The sequence below is a fragment of the Parasteatoda tepidariorum genome, chromosome 4 (genome assembly GCF_982258835.1).
Source record: "Parasteatoda tepidariorum strain Cologne lab strain chromosome 4, Ptep-v5.0, whole genome shotgun sequence".
Taxonomy (NCBI): Eukaryota; Metazoa; Arthropoda; class Arachnida; order Araneae; family Theridiidae; genus Parasteatoda; species Parasteatoda tepidariorum.
This window is the reverse complement of record NC_141758.1, coordinates 87,917-108,224: the sequence shown is the minus strand read 5'-3', so window position 1 is coordinate 108,224 and position 20,308 is coordinate 87,917. Positions and strand designations below refer to the sequence as shown.

Sequence of the window (20,308 nt, the reverse complement as noted above, 5' to 3'; positions counted from 1 at the left end):
GTTTAAAATGATGTCCTTCTTAGCAATAATGCCATTTAACGTAGTAACAGGAAGATTAAAATTTTTTGCTGTTTGAACCCTTGTTAATTGAGAATAGCTGTCAACAGCTTTTAAAATTTTTACTTTATCCTCAATAGATAGTGCTTTACGTTTTAATGATTTTACAGGACGTTTTCAACAAAAATCAAAAAAAAAAATTCTGCATTATTTAAGATAAAAATCAAAAATACTAGGAAAATTTCCAGCAAAATGCTGCTAAATGCTTAGATGTATCTTTCACATCAGTCATTGAATGGGTGGGGACAGCAGTGTAGTGCATGAGTCATCAGACCAAGCTGTTCCCCATATTCTTATCAGTTTCATTGTTCATCAAAGGGTTTACATTCCTTTGCTCATACCTGTTCCTGATAAATCACCTTTTTTGTAATGGAGAAGGGAGGAAAGTCAGTGGTCTTTGTTGATTTTGCATAGTTCACATGCCTGTTTTTGTGACAGAAAGTTATAACTAGATAAGACATTTTAAATATAAAGTTAAAAAAAAAGAGAGAATTGGAAGGAAGTGAAAACTTTTTAAATGGGAAAAAAACTTCTTATGAAGGTAAATTTAACATTATGGTATTTGGTTTTTTTGACAAATAACTTCATTCGCGGGAAAACTTTTTAAAGTGGTTCCACTGTATTTCAGAAATTTTTGTTAAAATATTTTTGTTTTCTCATTAATTTTTTTATATTTTATTTTTTGTTTCTTGTTTTCTTTGGGTGATTTTCTTAGATTAAGGGTTCTATGTCCTTGCTGCTCATGTGCAGCTAATAAAATCTAATTATAAAAATAAATTTTTTTTTTTCACGTAGTAGATCTTAGTTTATTTTATACTTAGGAATTTTTATGCATAATATGCTTTTTATTTTGATAAATGCTCACATGTCTTCCTAAATAACTATTTTCTATATTAAAACTACCTTCTGTGTGATTCAATTGGGAAAAAATCTGCAAATTATCTTTTTAATATTTATTAGTTATGTTTTAAATTGATTTTTATTTTTTCAGGAGCTTTTGTATATGAAACGCTTGTCAGAAAAAACTATCACCCTTTCTCAGAATGTTCTGCAGAAAGTGTCATTTGTTTGTGTATCCCTCTTCTCGTTAGCAGTTATAGGAGGTGTCGGATACCTCACTTACTTTTTGCTTGAAAGAAAAGCTCTCAAGGTTTGTTCCTGAATTTCATTTGAAGCTAGTGTAATTATGCTGTAGAGATTTTTTGAGCAATTTATGAGGTCATTCTTATAGAAATCATTGTTTAATGGTTTGAAAGTTCTACTAAGGTAAATTTTTAGTATATCAGGGTGGCCACCCACCTGGAAAACCTGGAATTATCAGGGAATTTTTTTTATACTGGAAAAATCAGGGAAATATGGATGAAAAGCTGGAAATTTTAAAGAAAAGCTGGACATTTTTTCTTAGATATTTTTTTAATTTCACTAATTTAAATTATTTGCTAATTTTCTTAATTTAAATTGTTTCATCCATTATACCCACATTTTTTAGATGGAAATGTATCTCCAAACAGTTAAAATATAATCAACTTACTTTGCTTTCATCAAAATTTGCTCCATTATAACCCTGTTTAACTAGAATACAACATAAAATTCTCCCATGGTTGCTAAGCAAATGTAGAAACCTTTGATCTCTATGCAGACTGTGCATTTTAGGAAAGGCAAAGATTATGGTGGATGTGGAAGACGGGGTTAGGATTCGGTTTTTAAATTCTGTCCGTGTTCACACACTGATTCAAGTTTGTTCGCAATTGAGAGTGGTAATTTTTTTCTATTTTGACAAAATGTTTTTTTACTTATAACTTTATTAAATTCTCTAAAAAGAAATTTTTCTTCTATAGAGTATAGAACTAAAAATTAGACAATTTTACATTTCTGACATTTATTTTTTTATACTGAATTTCTTAAAAGAAAAATGCTATTTCAAAATACCATTATTTAAAAATTTGACTTGAGATATTGGTTTAAGGAAAATATGATCAGTGAATTTTATAAAAAGCACTGGTAAGATGAAATGCAGTATACAGTACAGCTTTATATTGAAATGTAATTACAGTGATTCACAAAAGTGTTGATACACTTATGACTTTCAATGAAATAAGACTATCCATTAATTAAAATAAATGTTTCAGAATGTATATTTAATGATAAAAAATGTGTTCTAATCTTAACAAAACTGAAATATTTTAAATGACAATATGAAATATTTTAAAAACGAAGGAAAAGTTTATTTTTAAGGAATCAATCATCAAAAAGTGACAAAAACTTTATCCCACAAAAGTCATCATACACTTTTAAAGAAAAAACTCAGTCTATTAGTAAATCTAATTTTTCATTAAATTAACATTTAGTGGAGTTTCCTTTAGCATCTACAATAGCTTTTAAAGGTTGAAAATATGTGTAACTAGTTTTTTTTTTCTAGATGAAATTCGTGCAGAATATTTTTTTAAAATTTTTACAGAAACTTTTACAACACTCAATTGCAAATTTATGAATTTTTCCACAAAATTTATAATTTTAATCTCTGATATGAAGTCCTTCTTTTAAGCATTTTATCACATATTGCACAGTTCAATTGAATACAGTAAACTAATTTAACATATTCATTACTGATTTACCTCTTACGAAGACGAATAATCAAATTTGATCTATTTTATTACGACCACAAGTCATTTTTAAATGATAAAATAAAATATTACGGAGTTAGCAAGCAAAAATTAAAATATAATTTTGCTATTATAGGTTTGATACTAAATTGCTAATAAAGAAATAAAAAATTAAATGAAAAATAAATAAATAAAAAAAGCAATTGACGATAATTTTAATTCTGAGATCCAAGACATTTAAATGTACAATGACTTTCGTGGGGTAACATTTTTGTTTCTATTTGATTAAAAAATTAACTTTTGCTTTGTTTTTAAAATATTCCGTGCAGTTTTGCTAAGAATAGATTATACATCTTATTATGAATATTTCACCCATTGTGAAATATTCATTTTAATTATTGAATTTTTATTTCCTATTTCAATATAAGTTATAAGTGAGTGAGCACTTTTGGGAGCCACTGTAATTATTAAAAATTGATATATAATCACCTGAAACGGTTTTCTTTTCCTTAATGAAAATATATTAAACAATACTTATCCAAGGTCTTATTGGTTATTCTGATTTTGTCATTTTGTAGGTACACTTTGAGCAAATACTACTTAAAGTAACACATTAAATTCAATAAAAACAATATATTCTGCAAGCTAAACATATTATTTTCTCCACGTCATAATTTTTTAAAAATTAATGTTGTACCAGAACATTAAAAAATAATAAGAAAATATCTTGTAAAAAAATTAATTTTTTTCAAGATATGTTTAAAAAAATGATATTTTGAATAAGATATTTTATAATACAGACACTTTTCTTGTACACATCCTACACTTTATAAGAAAAAAGGAAAAAAAAACCCAAACCTGGAAATTTTAAGATTTTTACCTGGAAAAATCAGGGAAATTTGAAATCTGTTTTGAGTGACCACCCTGTTATTTTTTTTATATATTTTTTCCTGCCAGAGAAACTCTTGGTGATCTGAGTGACAGTTTACTAAATCTAACTTTCATGACAATGAATATTTACAAAGGCAGAGCTGCCAACTTTCTATGCTTTTTGTAAAAATTTATTCTAGTGATGCTTAAATGTATATATTAATTTTTTTTAATTTTATTTCATTTAAACTTATTTTCCACCCCACTACATATAAATGATTTTAAAGTTCATATTCAATGTTCATATTTTAAAGTTCATAAAATTAAAGCGCTTTATATCTATGTGGCTATGATTCAGGATTTATAGGGATTATTAAAAACAATAATCCAGTAAATAACTGTATTTAAAATAATTCCCTTGCACATCTTTTGATTTCAAGGACCTTTTTACAAGTTCCACTGGACAAACTAGAAGATGATCTTTTTTCATATTTGTATGATTTCAATAATATTTTAGATGTCAATTTTGAATATTGGGAAAACATTGTTGATTTTTGTATTTTTAACAATTTTATCTTTAACGGTGAGGGTATTTTTCTACAGATTGTAGGCATACCACAAAATACCAATTTTTGAAGCCTATTTTTACATTTCTATGAGGGAAATTATTTCCATCAGGATTTATTGATTACTTAATAATTTTTAATTATATAGATTTTATTAATTTTGCAAACACAATCCACCTCCCTGATTAAAACTCATCAAACAAATTTACCTATGATTTATTCATTACATCAGATTCCGTTCAAATTGATGTTTATGGTAAATGAATCCCATTCCGCATTCCCTGTTAACAAGGAACTCTAATATATCAATTAGTATTTATAGCAATGTTCATTGAAAGTTACTGTGATTTTTTTTGTTGTTGTATAAAATGCCCTAGATTTCTTATGTATTCAAATTTAAAAATATAGGATTGGTAGGTTTTTATATTAATCTATTACTGTTTTTATATTACTGTTTTTATATTATCCTGTTTTTATCTATTACTGTTTTTATATTAATCTATTTTTTATATTATATTAATCCCCTTACACTTACCTATAATTTTATAGGAAACATGATTAATACTTTCTTGAATGTAAACCTCCCACGATTCACTGAAGACCAAAAAGGCAAATGCGTACCTGTAAGTCATGAGGACTTATGGAGTTGATTATTTGCAATTGATGAGCTATCAAGTGTCCCAATAAATGTTTCATTTATATGAACACCTTAAAGATTATACTTCTTTTCTCTTTTTTTTGCTCCGCCTGTGTTAAACACAGTCTTCAAATTGATAAGAAAATTAAAGAATTTTTAAATGGGGAAGAAGCATTGAGAGCATTTAACATGTCATTTCAGCTTGGGGGGGGTCTCATAACCTGTGTGGTCCAGATGAAAAGATCAAAAGATGCCAGGGTCCGAATTATTTCAGGAGGGCAGTATCATTTTCTCTGTGCAGTGGCTGGGTGGCGCAGTTGGTTTGTCGTCGGCCTTCTGAGCCCAAGTCTGCGGGTTCAATCCCCGGCCCAGACACCGGATTTTCGGGGTGCAGAAAATCCTCAGCAGCCATGTCGTATGATAATGCGGCATGTAAAAGATCCCTGGAGTGCCTTATTGGCTCTTGGCATTTCCGGCAAAATTAAATTCCTAGTGCACTTTAGCATCCAATTAGAGTCTCGGTGCTGCCATCTAGTGTGGCAGAAACTAAACGTCTCATTGGAAATCTCATTGGAAGCAGCATCTCATTGGAAATAAAATTTTAGAAAAAGAAGAGTATCATTTTCTCTCATTTCTTTACAAAGATAAGGCAAGGTGACAGGAGAAAGATTGATTCTTCAGTATTGAAATAGCTTAACAATATTTTTAGTTATGGATAAGGCAAAAAATTTATATGCTATAAAAATGGTGAAAAGTTGAATTTTTTCTTGCAATTTAAAGCAAATTTTTTTTTCTTTCAAATTTATAAAAAGTAGTGTCCGGTTTGAAGAGATAAAAAATAACGTTTCAGGGCCAAAATGACTGTCCGGTTTCGGGAGTGTCCGCTTTGCGGAGAATGTACATAATGGTTTATTCATAGAAGATTTTGGGGGAATTAAAAATATGTCCGTATTGAGAGGCGTCCGTTTTGCAGGAGTGTCCATAACAGGAGGTTTCACTGTATATATATATATATATTGAAATTTAAAGGACAGTTAAACCATTAGTAATCTCTCTAAGTGCTGGTCATGTTTAAAATAAGTTATAGTTTCTTCTAAATAAAGATCACTGTCTTAATTCACTTCCACTAAGAATTATTTTCAGAGGGCCGGAATAGCCTGGTTGTTCCTAGTTGCTGTGATCATTCATTGTTTTATTTGGTTGCAGGTTGATATACCAATACTTCAGCACATGACTTTTGCTATTACAGTCACTCTCATCTCCAGTATCTTCTATTATTTGTTGAAATTTGCTACAACATTTGAAGCTTATGTGTCCAATAAGACGAGGCTATATTTCACAATGATAAGGTTTTATTCCTTTGTTTTCTTTTTAATTATTATTCTATAATCAAGCTATTACTCTTTTTTATGTTTGCTGTTCAAATGGTGGTAATAAACAACTGAACCACATGATTGTTTAAGAGCTAATCATCATAAATGTGTGCTAATATTTTTTAATTTATTTAGAAACTTCTCGAGATATAGCAAAATGCATAAAAAGTAAAATTAACTTTAACCCACTGGCGGTTAAGGAAATGGGCAAAATTGGGAGAATGTTTCTCCCCTACACACAGTTCCCCTATCAGTTAACATGGGAAAACCGGTTTTGCTATGCAGAGAAGACTGCAGGTTAAAATGCGACTTTTTACATGCAGAACCGTCAGTGGGTTAAGGGGTCCAAACTATGGGGACCATATTTCCCAGATTGCAGCTACCTCCTATATTTTAGGGATCAGAAATCTAAATCCATCAAAAAAGAATATTTATTCGGAGAAAGTACGTTTTAGTGTTTCGTAACCTAAAATATTGTCTGCACTAATTAATTAGCATATTTGAGGTCACCCCCTTGAACCATTAAGATTGAGTTCTGATACGTGAAGATCAAAAGTTATTCAGGAAAATCCTTTTTTTACGCACTGTACAACCATTTGAATGTATGAACTGAAACATTAATTTCTTCTGATGGTTATACTAAACTTTTTAATTCATTCACTCTCTTGGGAACAGGAATATGAATATTTCAACTTTCAAATCTAGCATTTAAATTTTGAGTGCATACTTATCTTTTTTTACTATCTTGTTTAATTTTACTGCTGGAAGTGCCACCTTTTCCTTTACATATTGGTGGACAAACAAACTGATCCATTATTTGAAGACCTTAAGAAAAAATCTTTTCAAGTGTATGAAGGAATAGAATTTATTTTAAAGAAAATAAATAGGTCATTCATAAGATCTTCACAAATTAATAGAAAGTGTTAAAAAGACATTATCCATGAATGAAGTCACAAATTGTGTTATGTTCAAACTATAGATAAAAACTATAAATAATTTTTCGAAGAATTATAAGTAATTAATATGCAAGAGAAATTCAACAATTCATGGACACTGCTGAGAAGTTAGCAAAATTGCAAACTTTAACGAAATATGCCTTCCGAAATTTAGGACAAAGAAATTAAGAAAAATTTGGCAATAAAAACTTCAATTATCTTTGAAATTATGTTAGTAACAAAGTTATGTTACAGAGCTATTTTGGTGTTATTTGTTTAAAAATCACTTATTTTTTAAAAAAATCTTTTTATTTTTTAAAAACTTCATGTTGAATATTATAAATACCAGCATACTTAAAAGTCAAATACAAGTTGGGAAAAGAATGCCTTTTGCAAAGCAGAAAAAAAAGTTAATATATCAGTCTGCAAAATTGATCTGCCAGTTTTGACTTTTTTTGAATGAGTAATTTCAAAAATTTTCTGCTCTGCTTAAAGATTTTGACTGTATGTGAAGATTGGGGGACTGTTTTTCGTTTATAATGATGAATACTATAATATTATCCATAAAGTCCAAAAAAATATTTACTGTGACATGAAATAGGGGAATTTGGACCATTTTTTGTTTTTAATGTAATTCTAAAAATTTTCCATGATGGAGACAAATTTTCCACAAGCAACATTTGTGTATACTATACATGTTTGGTTAGTGGTAAATTTAGATGAAGTCAAATAACTGGAGAATAAAAATTCACTTTTTTGGAGAAAAAAAACTATTAAATTATGCTAAAAACTTTTTCTTCTCTTTGTTTGTTAACTTTAAAAGTATCTTTTTATTTTTTAGAGTTGTCATGCTAAGAGCTGTTGTGTTAGGAATAGTCACATATTTCTGGATGATTGTTTACAAACCTCCTCGACATCAAGAAGTTGTAAGTTAGGCATAATTTTCATTGAACGGCTTTCTTCATAAATACTATTATGACTCCTTTAAGAATTTAAAAATGTTTTTAACTGGTTAGAATTTCAGGTAGCATATTCAAATATTATTACCTTCCCTATTTCTTGTTTTGTTTTTCTTGAAATAGTTACTTTTGGAATGCTTAGTACAAAAGAATGAATTTCTTATTACAACATAATGGAATATAAAATTTAAAAAAAAAAATTATAAATGTTTAAAATCTATGTGTAATCAACAGGATATTGTGTTTTTACAATTAAATATGTTTCTTATCTAAGAACCTGCAATTGCATGTAATAAGGTTGATTATAGCAGTTTTTTATGCAAATTTATAAGTTGGGACGAAACTTAGTCAAAACTTCCGAGTTTCCGCGAGCTGAAGAAAGAAACAATTAAAAAATCACTAACATTACACAAAAATTGCATAATAGCTGTGAATAAAAACATTTTTCTTTTGTTCCATGTAAACATGTGTCTGATAAAGATAATTGTATCAAACATGTTTATCTATTTTATTAATTAAAAAAAAGTGCGTCACGGAAATTTTGAATTTCACATTCAAAACTTTCATCATCTTTTGGCGAGTTGGATTTTCATTATAAATCCATTTAGTTTTTCAGCAATTATTTTTACCGATCAATTTTTTACGAATCAGTAGAATAGAATACAGATAAACAGAATAGTATTTTCAGAAATTATTTTTACAGTTTTCAGTAATCTTGATATTTTTAATAGAATATTATCACATAAGTGTTCTTGGAATTGATAACTCTTTGATGTGTGTGTTTGATTTGCTTCGATTTCATCGTGAATTCTCATTGTTTTTCTACCTGGCTTTTTGCTAGTTATACCCATAGATAATTATGTAATCTTAAAAAATAAATGTTTTTAAATCAAAGCTGTCACGACTCAAATCACATATACTTATTGAATTGACAATGATTTACCCATCACCTATTTCATCATAAATCTTGTGGTTTTCAACATTTATTATAGCAGATTTCTGCATGGTTTTAGAAATCCTGCTACATTTATATCAGATATTACACAGGTTGATCATTTGAATAACTTTTTATTCACATATTTGATTTGCGCCGATTTTGCAGTGAATTCACATTATTTTTCTGACTGCTTTTTTGCTAGTTATACCATATTTTTTTTAAAAAATAAATTTTAAAATCTCAATATTTCTAAATCATAAGTATTACAACACATAATTCAATAATTGCGTACATGAGCATTTTGATTTTCAACCATGTTAGTAGGATTTAGCACTGTTTTTGTCGTAAATCAATGTAGAATTTGAGCTGTCAAGACATAAACTTTGTAGTTGTGGAGAAATCGGTTCTCCACTACACTATGCTACAAAATGCCTGTTAACAGAATCCTATCACTTTAAAATTCCTGTGGAACAAAATATCCTTGCCTGAAGAAACAAATTATTTGTAGTAAAACCCTTTTAAATAAACTAACTAACTTCATCCACCTAAAATGTAATTCATTACCATAGTGTAGAATCAGTATGCTAACCAGATTTTCATATTATTCAACCCTTATAATTTCTCAATTCTGTAAAGGCGAATATACATAAGGCAGTCATAGGCGAAGTGTTACAGAGCACACAAAGAGGTGAATTGACCAAGTTAATTTTAAATAAATGGGCCTGTAAGTAGTCGTGTCCGGTAATTAATCTAAGGCAAGCAACTCCCTCAGCTCTGGGAAGGAGGGAAAGGTGAGAGCACAGCTGGTTATCTAGAAGGCTAGCCCAGGATTTTCCATCAGCTAAGTCCCTAAGAGCAGATATTGTTCTGTGCCTGCATTTGCTCTTAAGAAGCCTGCATTTCTTAGGGGAACTGGATGAGAAGATGGATGCAGTGCTGAAGCCTCTCTAGCCAACATGTCAGCCCGTTCATTTCCGTAAATGCCACAGTGGCCGGGGATTCACTGGAGGACTGCCTCTCTTCCAGAACAAAGAAGAGAGTCAATGCGTTGTTTACACTTAAATTCGAATTCAGAGGGATATAAATTACATTCAGAAATGGTCTGAATAGCAGCCTGAGAATCGACAAAGATAACAATGTTTTGTTCAGATGGTTTACCAATAGCTATAATAGCTATAAGGATTGCAAACACTTCTCCATCAAAATTATCTGCCCAAGTGTCAAGAGGTTCTCTAAGGCTGAAATATTTGGAGTAAGCACCAGCTCCAGCTCTACCAGTTGAAAAAGTGGCGGATCCATCAGTAAAAACCTGCAGCCATTGCTCGTAAGAGTATCTCTTGTGTATAGTGGCCAGAGCGATAGGATACAACTCGGTCTGGTGGAAGTCCGATTTCCGAACAGGCAGTACCAAGTCTAATCTGGCAGTGGCATATCTCAGAAGGCCCGTAAAAACAGGTGGCCTATACATGCAAAGTTTGGAGTTGGAGACCTCAAAGATCTCTGCAAGTCTCCGGTACTCAAAAAGAAAGGAATGTTGAGATTTAAGTCTAGTTTGAGGAAGATTGTAGTACGGCCAAAAGTGCTCCTTTCTCAACAATCTTTCACCAAGAGAAAGGAAAGCATAAGTTCGTTTGTCAGATAAATTATAAATTTCTGTCTGTAGCTGCATGGCAGAAATAGGGGTTGAGATCGCAGAACCAGTGATGAGCCTTAGTGCTTTGTTTTGAACCAAATCGAGTTTTGGTAGCGCACTGTCCGAGGCAGTAACAAGGATTTCTGAACCATAGTCAAATACTGGTTTAATGTAAGAAGTAAAAGTGGAAGTAAGGACACTTTGGGATGAACCCCACTTTATTCCAGCGAGACGTTTCAATAGACCAAGGCGATTTGTCACGCTATCTGCCACTTGATTTATGTATTTAGTCCAGGTCAGTCTGGTATCAAGAGTTATGCCCAATTAGGTAGCACAATCGGTCCGACCCAGAGTACTATTTTTGTATACCAAGTTAACATTAAACTTTTTGGTACTAAGGGTAAAAAGTTCACAATTTGTCTTTTCCGGGTTAACCTTTAATTCGTTGTCCAGGATGCCAGAGCCTCTAAAGCCAAATTGAGTGTTTTCTCCAGCATAGAGATATCAGAGCCAGTAGACCAAATAACAAGGTCATCAGCATACAAGATTCAGTCTCTGGAACAGCATTTTTAATGTAGCTCAAAAGGTCATTTACCATAACATTAAAGAGGACAGGACTTAAAACTGAGCCCTGTGGAAGGCCCTGCCTGGTTTGCCCATACCCTGATTGAGAATTGCCATATTTAATGTTCAAGAATCTTTGTGAAAGAAAATCACTAATCCACTTAAAAAGATTTCCATACACTTTCTTATGAAGCAACTTCCTAAGAAGCAATTTTCTCCAAACTCTGTCAAACGCCGATTTAAAATCAACGAAGACAGCAAGTGTACTTTGCTTCCTTTGGAAGCCGTCCTTAATATGCTGTGAAAGTCTGACGATCTGTTCCGTTGTATTGTATCCACATCTGAAACCAGCCTGTCTCTCAGAGATATGGCCACCATAGTCCAAAAAGAACTGAAGCCGATCAACGACCATTCTTTCAGTTAGCTTACTTAGGATACAGGTCAAGGAAATTGGTCTAAAGTTTTGGATGTCCGTCGGATCTTTTCCATGTTTCAAGAGGTATAACATCAGCCTTTCTCCAGAGGCTCGGGAAAGTGCCACCCCAAGTTTTGTTTATAAAATTAAGGATTGTTTGTTTAGCTTTAACGCCAAGTTCCAAAATAAATTCAGGGAGGATGCCATCAGGACCAGCACTCTTTCCTCTCTTCAAGCAATGTAGTCCTCTCTGAAATTCCTTAACAGTGAAAAGTGAGGAGAAAAGGCAGTTCCATTCTGGGTTATCACCAGAGGGATTTATTTCACCCCTCTTAATCCTAGTCATCGGGTAAAAATTACTAATCTTGCGATAAAGTTTCAAAAAAGCTTTGGCAATATCTTGGTTTGAGGTTAAAGTTCTATTGCCAACCTTCAAAGGTTGTTTGCAAGATTGTGTGCGCTTTCCATTTAAAGCAGATAGAAATCTAAAAGCTTTGGTCCATCTTTTCGATAGTTCATATTTTCCAGAAACTTGCTAAAAGAAGAGCGTTTTGCATTTAAAATCTCTTTCTTTAAAATGGCCTGGCTTTTTCTTAAGGAGATACAATCCTCTAGGAGGCCAGTGGATTCTGCCCTAGCTCTTGCATGGTCTTTTTCTTCCTTGTGCGCCTGAAGTTTATCATTCCAGAAAGGTTTTGCATTTTTAATGTGCCCCTGGGGACATAAGCATTGGCACATTGCAAAATTTTGATCACGATCCGATCAAGGGCCGTGTCATCATTTTCATGTAAAGGGCAGTTTCCCAAAAGTGAATCTGTTAATTCTGCTTACTTCTTCCAGTTAGCCTTGCTCAAGTTCCATCGAGTAATTCTGGGTTCTTTAGTCAGTCTTGGCTCTGAGATAATCACAGAAAGGATCTTATGACCAGCACCACCAGGAGCCATGATATGGTCGTGTTTTATCAAAGGTGTTAATCGTGGGTGAGACAGCAATAAGTCAGGATGAGAAGAACTGCCCCCATATGAAAGAAAAGTAGGCGAGGCCTTTGAGTTTTCCATAAAATCAATCTGGTTTGTATCAATAAAATCTTCTACCAAATTGCCAATAGGGCAGTTTTGGTCATAACCCCATCTGGTGGAGTGGGCATTAAAATCACCTAAAATAATGGAGTGTTTATTCCAATCCACAATGAGAGAATTTAGGTCAGGTTTATTTGAAGGTGGATTATAAATGAATGAAATGCGAAAGCCAATGTGGTTTTTCCACACTCTCAATTCAATTACTTCCAAAAAGTCAGAGGATGTCATGGTATGTTTAATCAGTGGTTCTGCAATGAGAGTGTCTTTAACGAATATAACAATTTCAGATGCTATTTGGCCAGAACGTGTAAGAGAATATGATTTATAGTTCTTCATTGGGAAAAATTCAAGCTTGTCAGCAGATGAGCCGCTTTCAGCAATACCAATTGCATCAGGTTTTTCATGAGAAATAATATATTTAAGTTCAGTAAACTTGTCAATAGTAAGGCCACCGGCATTCCAGAAAAGAACCTCAAGGCCGGGGTTGTCCGCGCCCTTGAAAGGACAGTTTTTTAAAACATTTTTAAAAACCTTCATATAGTCTTCAAAATCAGTACAAGACAGCAAGAGATTGGCGAAGGCTGTAGCAGATTCAGCGTTACCCAGGGTGCACCACAAGGAGGCCTGCCACACTACACCCCATTGATTCTAATATGCTTCATTAAAATTTTAATGTAAAGTTTTACTGGTGCCAGTCTTTGAAAGTTGGTAAGTATGCTAATATCAATTGGAAATTTTTAGCAAATACTTCAAACTGATATATGCCACAAAGTAATAAGGAAACCATTTGTATTGGTAGCTGTGAGCTACACATATTAAAAAATTGCCACATCTATTAAGCATGTTAAAGTTGATAAATTAATTTATACTTCTATGTAATAAAATCTGTTTTGCATGTATTTCAGTATATTAAGTATTACTGAGTAGATCCTTGAAAGTCATTGAAAAGTCAGGCTGCATTGCAATATTGAAAAGTGCTTAAAGGGGCTTATTTTTGATTTTCGTTTTTTAAAAGCCCTTATAGGGCCCTTTTTCATTGGGTGTTTTTAAAAAGTGCTTAATTTTCCTTTTCAAAAATGATATATTTTTTCTTTATCATGTTGATTTTCTGAAGATTTAATTATTTAGCCCCAATCTATCTTGGCGTACCGTCGGTCCGTAGCCTAAAAAATGCCAATCGTTTTACATGTTTGATGAAATACTTGCGGGTTCGCATGTGTGTATACTGAGCTGGATTCAGCGGGAAGGATTTTTATCCTCTCTTGCAAATCTGCTGCATTTTGCAAGAAATTCTTAGTTTCATTTTTGCCCTCTTCACGGGGGCCAACTAAATATTGTCAAAAATTTTTCCCTAATAGAGACCAAAAATTTTAGCTCTCTTGTTAATTTCAGTGTGTATTTCATATGGCTTTATTAGGAATTCAATTCAGAAAATCTGACAGCTAACTGCATCACAAAGGAGCAGAAAAATAACAAAGAAACAATTCAACAATTTAGGTAAAGTGAACAAAAAAGAACAATAAACATTTCAACAATATAAAATTTTAAACATTAACATGAAAAAGGTAAAGTTAGTGACAATTTATGAGAATTCTTGCGTCCCAATACAATTTAGTGACATTCCCACTTTTCTGGGAGTTCCTATCTAGTCCCTTGCACAACAAGAGGTGATCAGAGTTTAATACATCTGTGTCACAAATCAGGCATGCTTTGCTGGGAAGAATTTTTATGTTATACAAATGTTCTCAGGGGCCCCCATCAGGGGGGAAGATGGGCACACGATGCGCCTACTTAAAGCTTGGGGGGATTTTTACACTAAATAAAATGAATAATTGGGGGGGGGGGGGAAATTTAGACCAGAGAATTTTTTTTAAGTACATAAATAAAAGAAGCAACTGGCCATTTTCAGGGCTTTTTTGGGGAGGATGAATGCGCCCAAGAGCTCGGGGGAGGGGGGCACTGAATGTTCTGATAAGCAATTGTGGCCTGTTTTAAGCCTAAAAGGGGTTACTGCTTCTTTACGGGGTTGGTAACAGAGAAATTTCCAATTGCCTTGAATATTTTGCCTTTTGATTTTATAGTTAAATCATAATTATTTATTCCTTTGAGTTTTTTCATATTTTTTAAGAGTATCAGGTGTGACGGTTGTTATTTCTTGAGGCATAGTTGTTCCGTTTTTTGCCAGATAATCTGCGTTCTCATTGCCTTCGATACCAATATGTGAAGGGATCCACTGTATAACTATAGTTTTATTCATTTCCTTGAGGAGGTTTATATCAAGCTGAATTTCGTTTAACTGCTTAGTTTTAAAACATGGGTTTTCTGTGATTGCTTGAAGTGCAGAAATGGAGTCTACCAATAGAACCACCCTTAGGAACTCGTTAGATCTTGTTTTTAGGTTCTGTAATGCTAGATAAATTGCTTGGATCTCTGCATCAAAATTGGTCATATAATGACCCACGAGGGCGCTTTGGGAAAATAGTTTACAAAAAACACCAGCTCCAGATCTATCTTGTATCTGAGATCCGTCGGTATATGCATGTAGCCAGTCGCTTTCCGGGTATTTTTCGCAGATCATTTGCAACGCAGTTGCCCTCAGCTCTGCCTCGATACTGTCTTTTTTCCTTAAGTTCCCTGCAGTCAAGTTGTTTTCGATGTCTACATATTCAAGTGGATTGATAATTTTATACGTGCTTTCAGTAGGAATGTTAGCATCGAGATCTTGAAGTGTGTTTTGACATATTTCTACTGGTGAAACTTGAGTTTTGAGAGTACTGGGTTCCTCATTTGGAATCCACTCTGCTCTGTGTGAGGTCAACATTTTGATGTAACTTCTGACTGCCTGCTTTTGAATTTCAATGTTGATGGAAGGGTTGGAAGTGTACAGTTGCATTGCTGCGACTGGGATAGTTTTCACTGCTCCAATGATAACCCTAAGGGCTTTATTTTGCGCTTTTTCTAGTTTGTCAATACTACTCTTTGCCGTAGAAATCAAGGCCTTGCTACCATATTTGATTATAGGTTTAACATATGTGTTATACGTTGTATTCAGGGTTGCTTGATTGCATCCCCATTTGGCTCCTGCAAGTCTTTTCATCATTGATATTCTGCCTTCCACTTTTTCTGCAGTGACTTTCACGTGATCAATGAAGTTTAATTTGTTATCTAGTGTTACGCCTAGATATTTTGTACAATCACTCCTACTTAGCGTAGCATCATCTATCTTCAATTCAAAATCTATCTTAATTTTTTGGAGGGAAAAGAATTGGCACATAGATTTGTTCTTATTTAAAAGCATATTATTATCAATGCACCAAGTTTGTAGTATTTTCAATGTTTCATTCATGGTGCTCTCGAGGAAATGTTTCTGATCTTGATATTTTCTGGAGTTAGTTGCCTCGATCCAAATGACTAGATCATTGGCAAACATGGAGACATTAACCCCGGGAATTTCTTTTAAAATTGTTATAAGGTCATTGATATATATGTTGAAGAGAGAGCAACTGCAAACTGCTCCTTGAGGTAAGCCAATTTTACTTTGCCGGAATTGAGATTCCGTGTCATTCCATATGGTTCTTACCCATCTTTGGGTTAAAAATCTTCTTACCCAGTTCCACATATTTCCTCTTATTCCGATTTTATCAAGTTTGTAAAGTAGCTTTTTTCTCCAGATAGTGTCGTAAGCACCCTGAAAGTCAATAAAGACTGCCAAGGAGCTTCTTTTAGAGTTGAACCCTGTTTTGAACTTATGAACTAACTTCATTATTGAATTATTTGTGGACATATTGCTTCTGAATCCTGCCTGTTCTTCGTGGATTAATTCTTTTGATTCAAGTAGAGATTTGAGTCTGGAGGATAACATTCTTTCGAATGTTTCAGCTAGAATAGATGTCAAAGATATTGGTCTATAAGCTTCAGAATTTTCATTTGGTTTCCCTGGTTTAAAAATTGGGATGAGGTTTGCTTTCACCCAGTCGGCTGGTAAACTAATATTTTTGCTCCAAAACGTGTTATAAATGGAGAGTAGGAAAACCTTGTTTTTTTCACTTAGGTGTTTAATAAACTCAGGGAAGACTTTGTCTGGTCCTGGTTGTTTACCTGTTTGAATATTTTTAATTGCTTGGTTGAGTTCTGCAATTGAAAATTCTTTTACTAAAATGGGGTCTATTACATTTCTCTCTGAGTAATTTGTTCTAAGCTGTGTCCTCTCCTTCTTCTTTTGTTTACTTAAGGAGAATTTATTGAGAAAGTATTCGTTGAATTTTGTAGCTATTAAACTTGGATCTCGGATCTCTTTGTCTCCAAAAACCATTGGGTGGTTAACTTTTGGAGTTCTTTTGTTGTTGAGACTGTTAATTAAACGATAGGCTTTTTTCCCATCTACCCGATAGTCCATTTTATTAAAGAATTCTTTCCAAGTTTCTCTTTTGGCTTCGAGAACTTTCTTTTTCATGATGGCATTTTCGCGTCTCCATTTAATAACATCTAGGCGACATTCCGCTTCTGTTTTATTCACAGTTTTTTTTGTTGCTCTCAGCCTAGCTTGGTCTCTGATGGCCTTTTGTTTGGCTAGTTCTTCATTCCAAAAAGGCTCGTATGATTTCATTCTTCCGCGTGGGATATGCTTTTTTGCACATTGAAGAAGAATTGTAGAGAAGGATAAAGCTCGCTTGTATGGTGATGTTTCATTCATTATGTTACTTATTTTTCCTTCAACCTCTGTAGTAAAGTCTTTCCAGTTGGCCTTTTTAAAGTTCCACGTAATTTTTAATGGGGTCTTAGTGAGTTTCAACTTTGTTGTAATTAAGGTCTTAATCATTTTGTGTCCTCTACCTGTCTGGCCCAGCACAGATCTTTTGCATTGTTCAACTATGTTTGCAGAAACCATACTTAGGTCTGGATTAGTCGAACTTTCTGAGTAATGGATAAAGGTGTTTGGATCGTATTTATCATATAAAAGAAATAATGCATTGGTACCAATAAAATCTTCTACAATTTTTCCTACCTGATTCTGATAAGAGTAACCCCAGTTTGGGGATGCTCCATTGAAATCCCCTACAATAATTTTATTCTTGAATGGAGTCAACATGTCTAGGTTAAGATTGTTGTTATTAGGAGGACTATAAATACCATAAACTTTGAAATGGGCATTTCTGTTCCAAATGTTAGTCTCCACTATCTCTGATGAATCATTGTTGTTCATCTCTTTCACCACTTTGAAAGTTGTGGTTAATTCATTTTTAATTGCAAAAGTATACCACTGGCAATTTGCCTGGATTTAAAAAGTCCATGCATAGTATAATTCTTTATGTAATATCTTTTCATTTTCTCTTCTGTGATATTTGCTTCTTGCATTGTTAGGGTGTCAACATCCTCTTCAAAATCAATTTTCTTAATTTCCTTAAACTTAGAGATGGAAAGACCTCCAGCATTTCATTGTAGTATAGAAAAACGAAACTCTTTTCATTTCCTTCGGTTTGCTGCGAGCTGCAATAGTTGAACGCTGTTACTCATTTAGCATCACCCAGGAGGCACGTGTGAATTCAGGAATTTCACGGACGCGAGTAACAATACCTCCCTTAATTTCAATGTTGGTGACGCGTTATCGTCTTCGTCACTGGCAAGCTAATGGCCTTCTCGAGATATTCTATTTATTGATCAGTACCTTAATCTTTCAACTTGACTTGGGGATCATTCACTAATCACATATTTTCACGTGGGTCCTGAGAGCAGTTAAGAATCCCAAAGCTTCATCTCCTCAAAATTTTCCTTTACCTTTTATTCATTAAATTTAAGAATTATTTCAGAATTTTGATGGTAATATTTTTACTTCAGGGACTGGCCTCCAATTGCATGAATTTTTTGTGAACTTTTATTGTACTTTATTAATTATTATATTATTAATTTTAAAATTTTATGTATTCTTAAGTTGTTTCATGAGATAACTTAATAATATTTAGAGCCAAGATTTTAAAGCATAAAGTGTGGGACTTTTAATATTTTAAATGCAGCAACAGCAATGCTCTTACAAAAAGAATGTTTCTAAACCTTAAATTGTTTTCCATGTTATGATTATCACTATAATCTCAAGCATAGTTTTGGATCATGCTATTTGTATTAAGTTATATCAGGTTCTTATGAAATGTTTATATGCCTTTTTTTATGTCTACTAGCAAATAATTTTAAATTGAATATATCTATAGGAACACATCCTGTCTACCATCATTTAACAGCAACTCAGATAATTTTGAAAAGCATTTATAATTGATTCTAACAATTGCTCAAATTTTGTTCCAAATATAATCCCCCCCCCCCATGAATATACTTTTTCCTACTTTTCGCTATTTTCTTGTTAGTGTCTTCCTACATTATCTTATTTTTAGCCGTGCTTCTTCTGTTGGATCTCTCAGCTCTCAAATATCAATAGTCAATGCTCTATAATAGTTATACAATGTCTCTAAATAATTTTAGAGTAATAAATAAACAATAAATTAGGAAATGAGGTCAGGCATTGGGCCTAGCTCTGGTGGTGATGTTGCTAGGGTAAGCTCGTGTTAAGGGACTCATTGGGGAAAGTGTGGTGTGTCGTGTCTGTTTTCCTCGCCACAGTATTTTCCTGATAGATGCTCCTTCCGAGGGAATAGCTTTGTGTCTATGTTGATTTCGAGCATAACTCTGCAGTTTTTCTTATGAGTGTCCACATGACGTTTCAAATTTCTGTTTAACATATTTTGAAACTCAGAATCAGAAATTTAAAGAATATGCAACAGTGCAGAAGCATAGGAAAAATTTAATTTTTTTTTTCTGATTGTTGAGAACACAGGTAAGAATAGGAAAAAAATTGAGTATTGCTCTAGTTTAATTTTGCATAAATATTGAACTACAGAAAAATATCAGATCATAATTGAAAAGCTGCCACTCAAACTTTATTGGTTGCTAATGGTGACCCTATTTCAAGAGCTGTGATTATATTATTAGCCCTTCCTTTTTTTGTGACTAAACTTTTTTAAAGTCTCAACCAATTGTACCAATACCATAATACCCATATTCAATTGTATCCATCAGACAGCACTCTTTTTTTTAATATAAAATGAATAAGATTTTAAATAGAAGAAAATATTATCTCATTAAAGTAAATAGTAGACACAATTTATTTGTTGGAAACAGAATATTTCAAATTATTTCAGTAAATAAAGTCAAATTTGAGCACCTACGACATTTGTACAAAAGCCCATGTATCTCCCTCATCTTAGCTACTGTTTAATCCACAAAAGTTAAACAAAATCATAATTCTTCTTCGGAATGAAATAGTAAGCAGATATAAGAGAAACCAACTGATTTGATTGAATGCTGTATTAATTCTAAAAAATAATTTTCATAAAACCCATGCCAAAAAATAGCATTTAAAAGGGTGTGTAGATAATATACATTAAAAAAATGAAAACGACCAAATATCAAAGAGCCTAAGTTCACAATAAAAGACTCAAGCTTCACCCTTTTCAGTTATCACAAAACAAACAAAAAGAAACCCTATGCCAAATCATATTTGATATAGATTGGCACATTCATTAAACCAGACTTTTGAGCAATGATTTGTTTCCTCTTTTTCATTAAAAAAGAAAAAAAAAACTCATTTCTCTATAGAACTGCAATATTTATTTTAAGAACATTTTGTGTTAA

The 20,308-nt window shown here is 32.7% G+C and overlaps 1 protein-coding gene across 6 annotated transcripts in view; it reads left to right on the top strand.

The window, feature by feature from the left end:
- LOC107443255 (transmembrane channel-like protein 5) overlaps nt 1–20,308 on the top strand; it is a 127,215-nt gene that overhangs the window by 65,074 nt on the left and 41,833 nt on the right. For all 6 annotated transcript variants that reach the window (XM_043053601.3, XM_043053597.3, XM_071181559.2 and 3 more), the window contains 3 exons: nt 1,049–1,207; nt 5,940–6,082; nt 7,883–7,967. In XM_043053601.3, the coding sequence (XP_042909535.2) occupies nt 1,049–1,207; nt 5,940–6,082; nt 7,883–7,967 (387 nt within the window). The remainder of the gene's footprint in view (nt 1–1,048; nt 1,208–5,939; nt 6,083–7,882; nt 7,968–20,308) is intronic.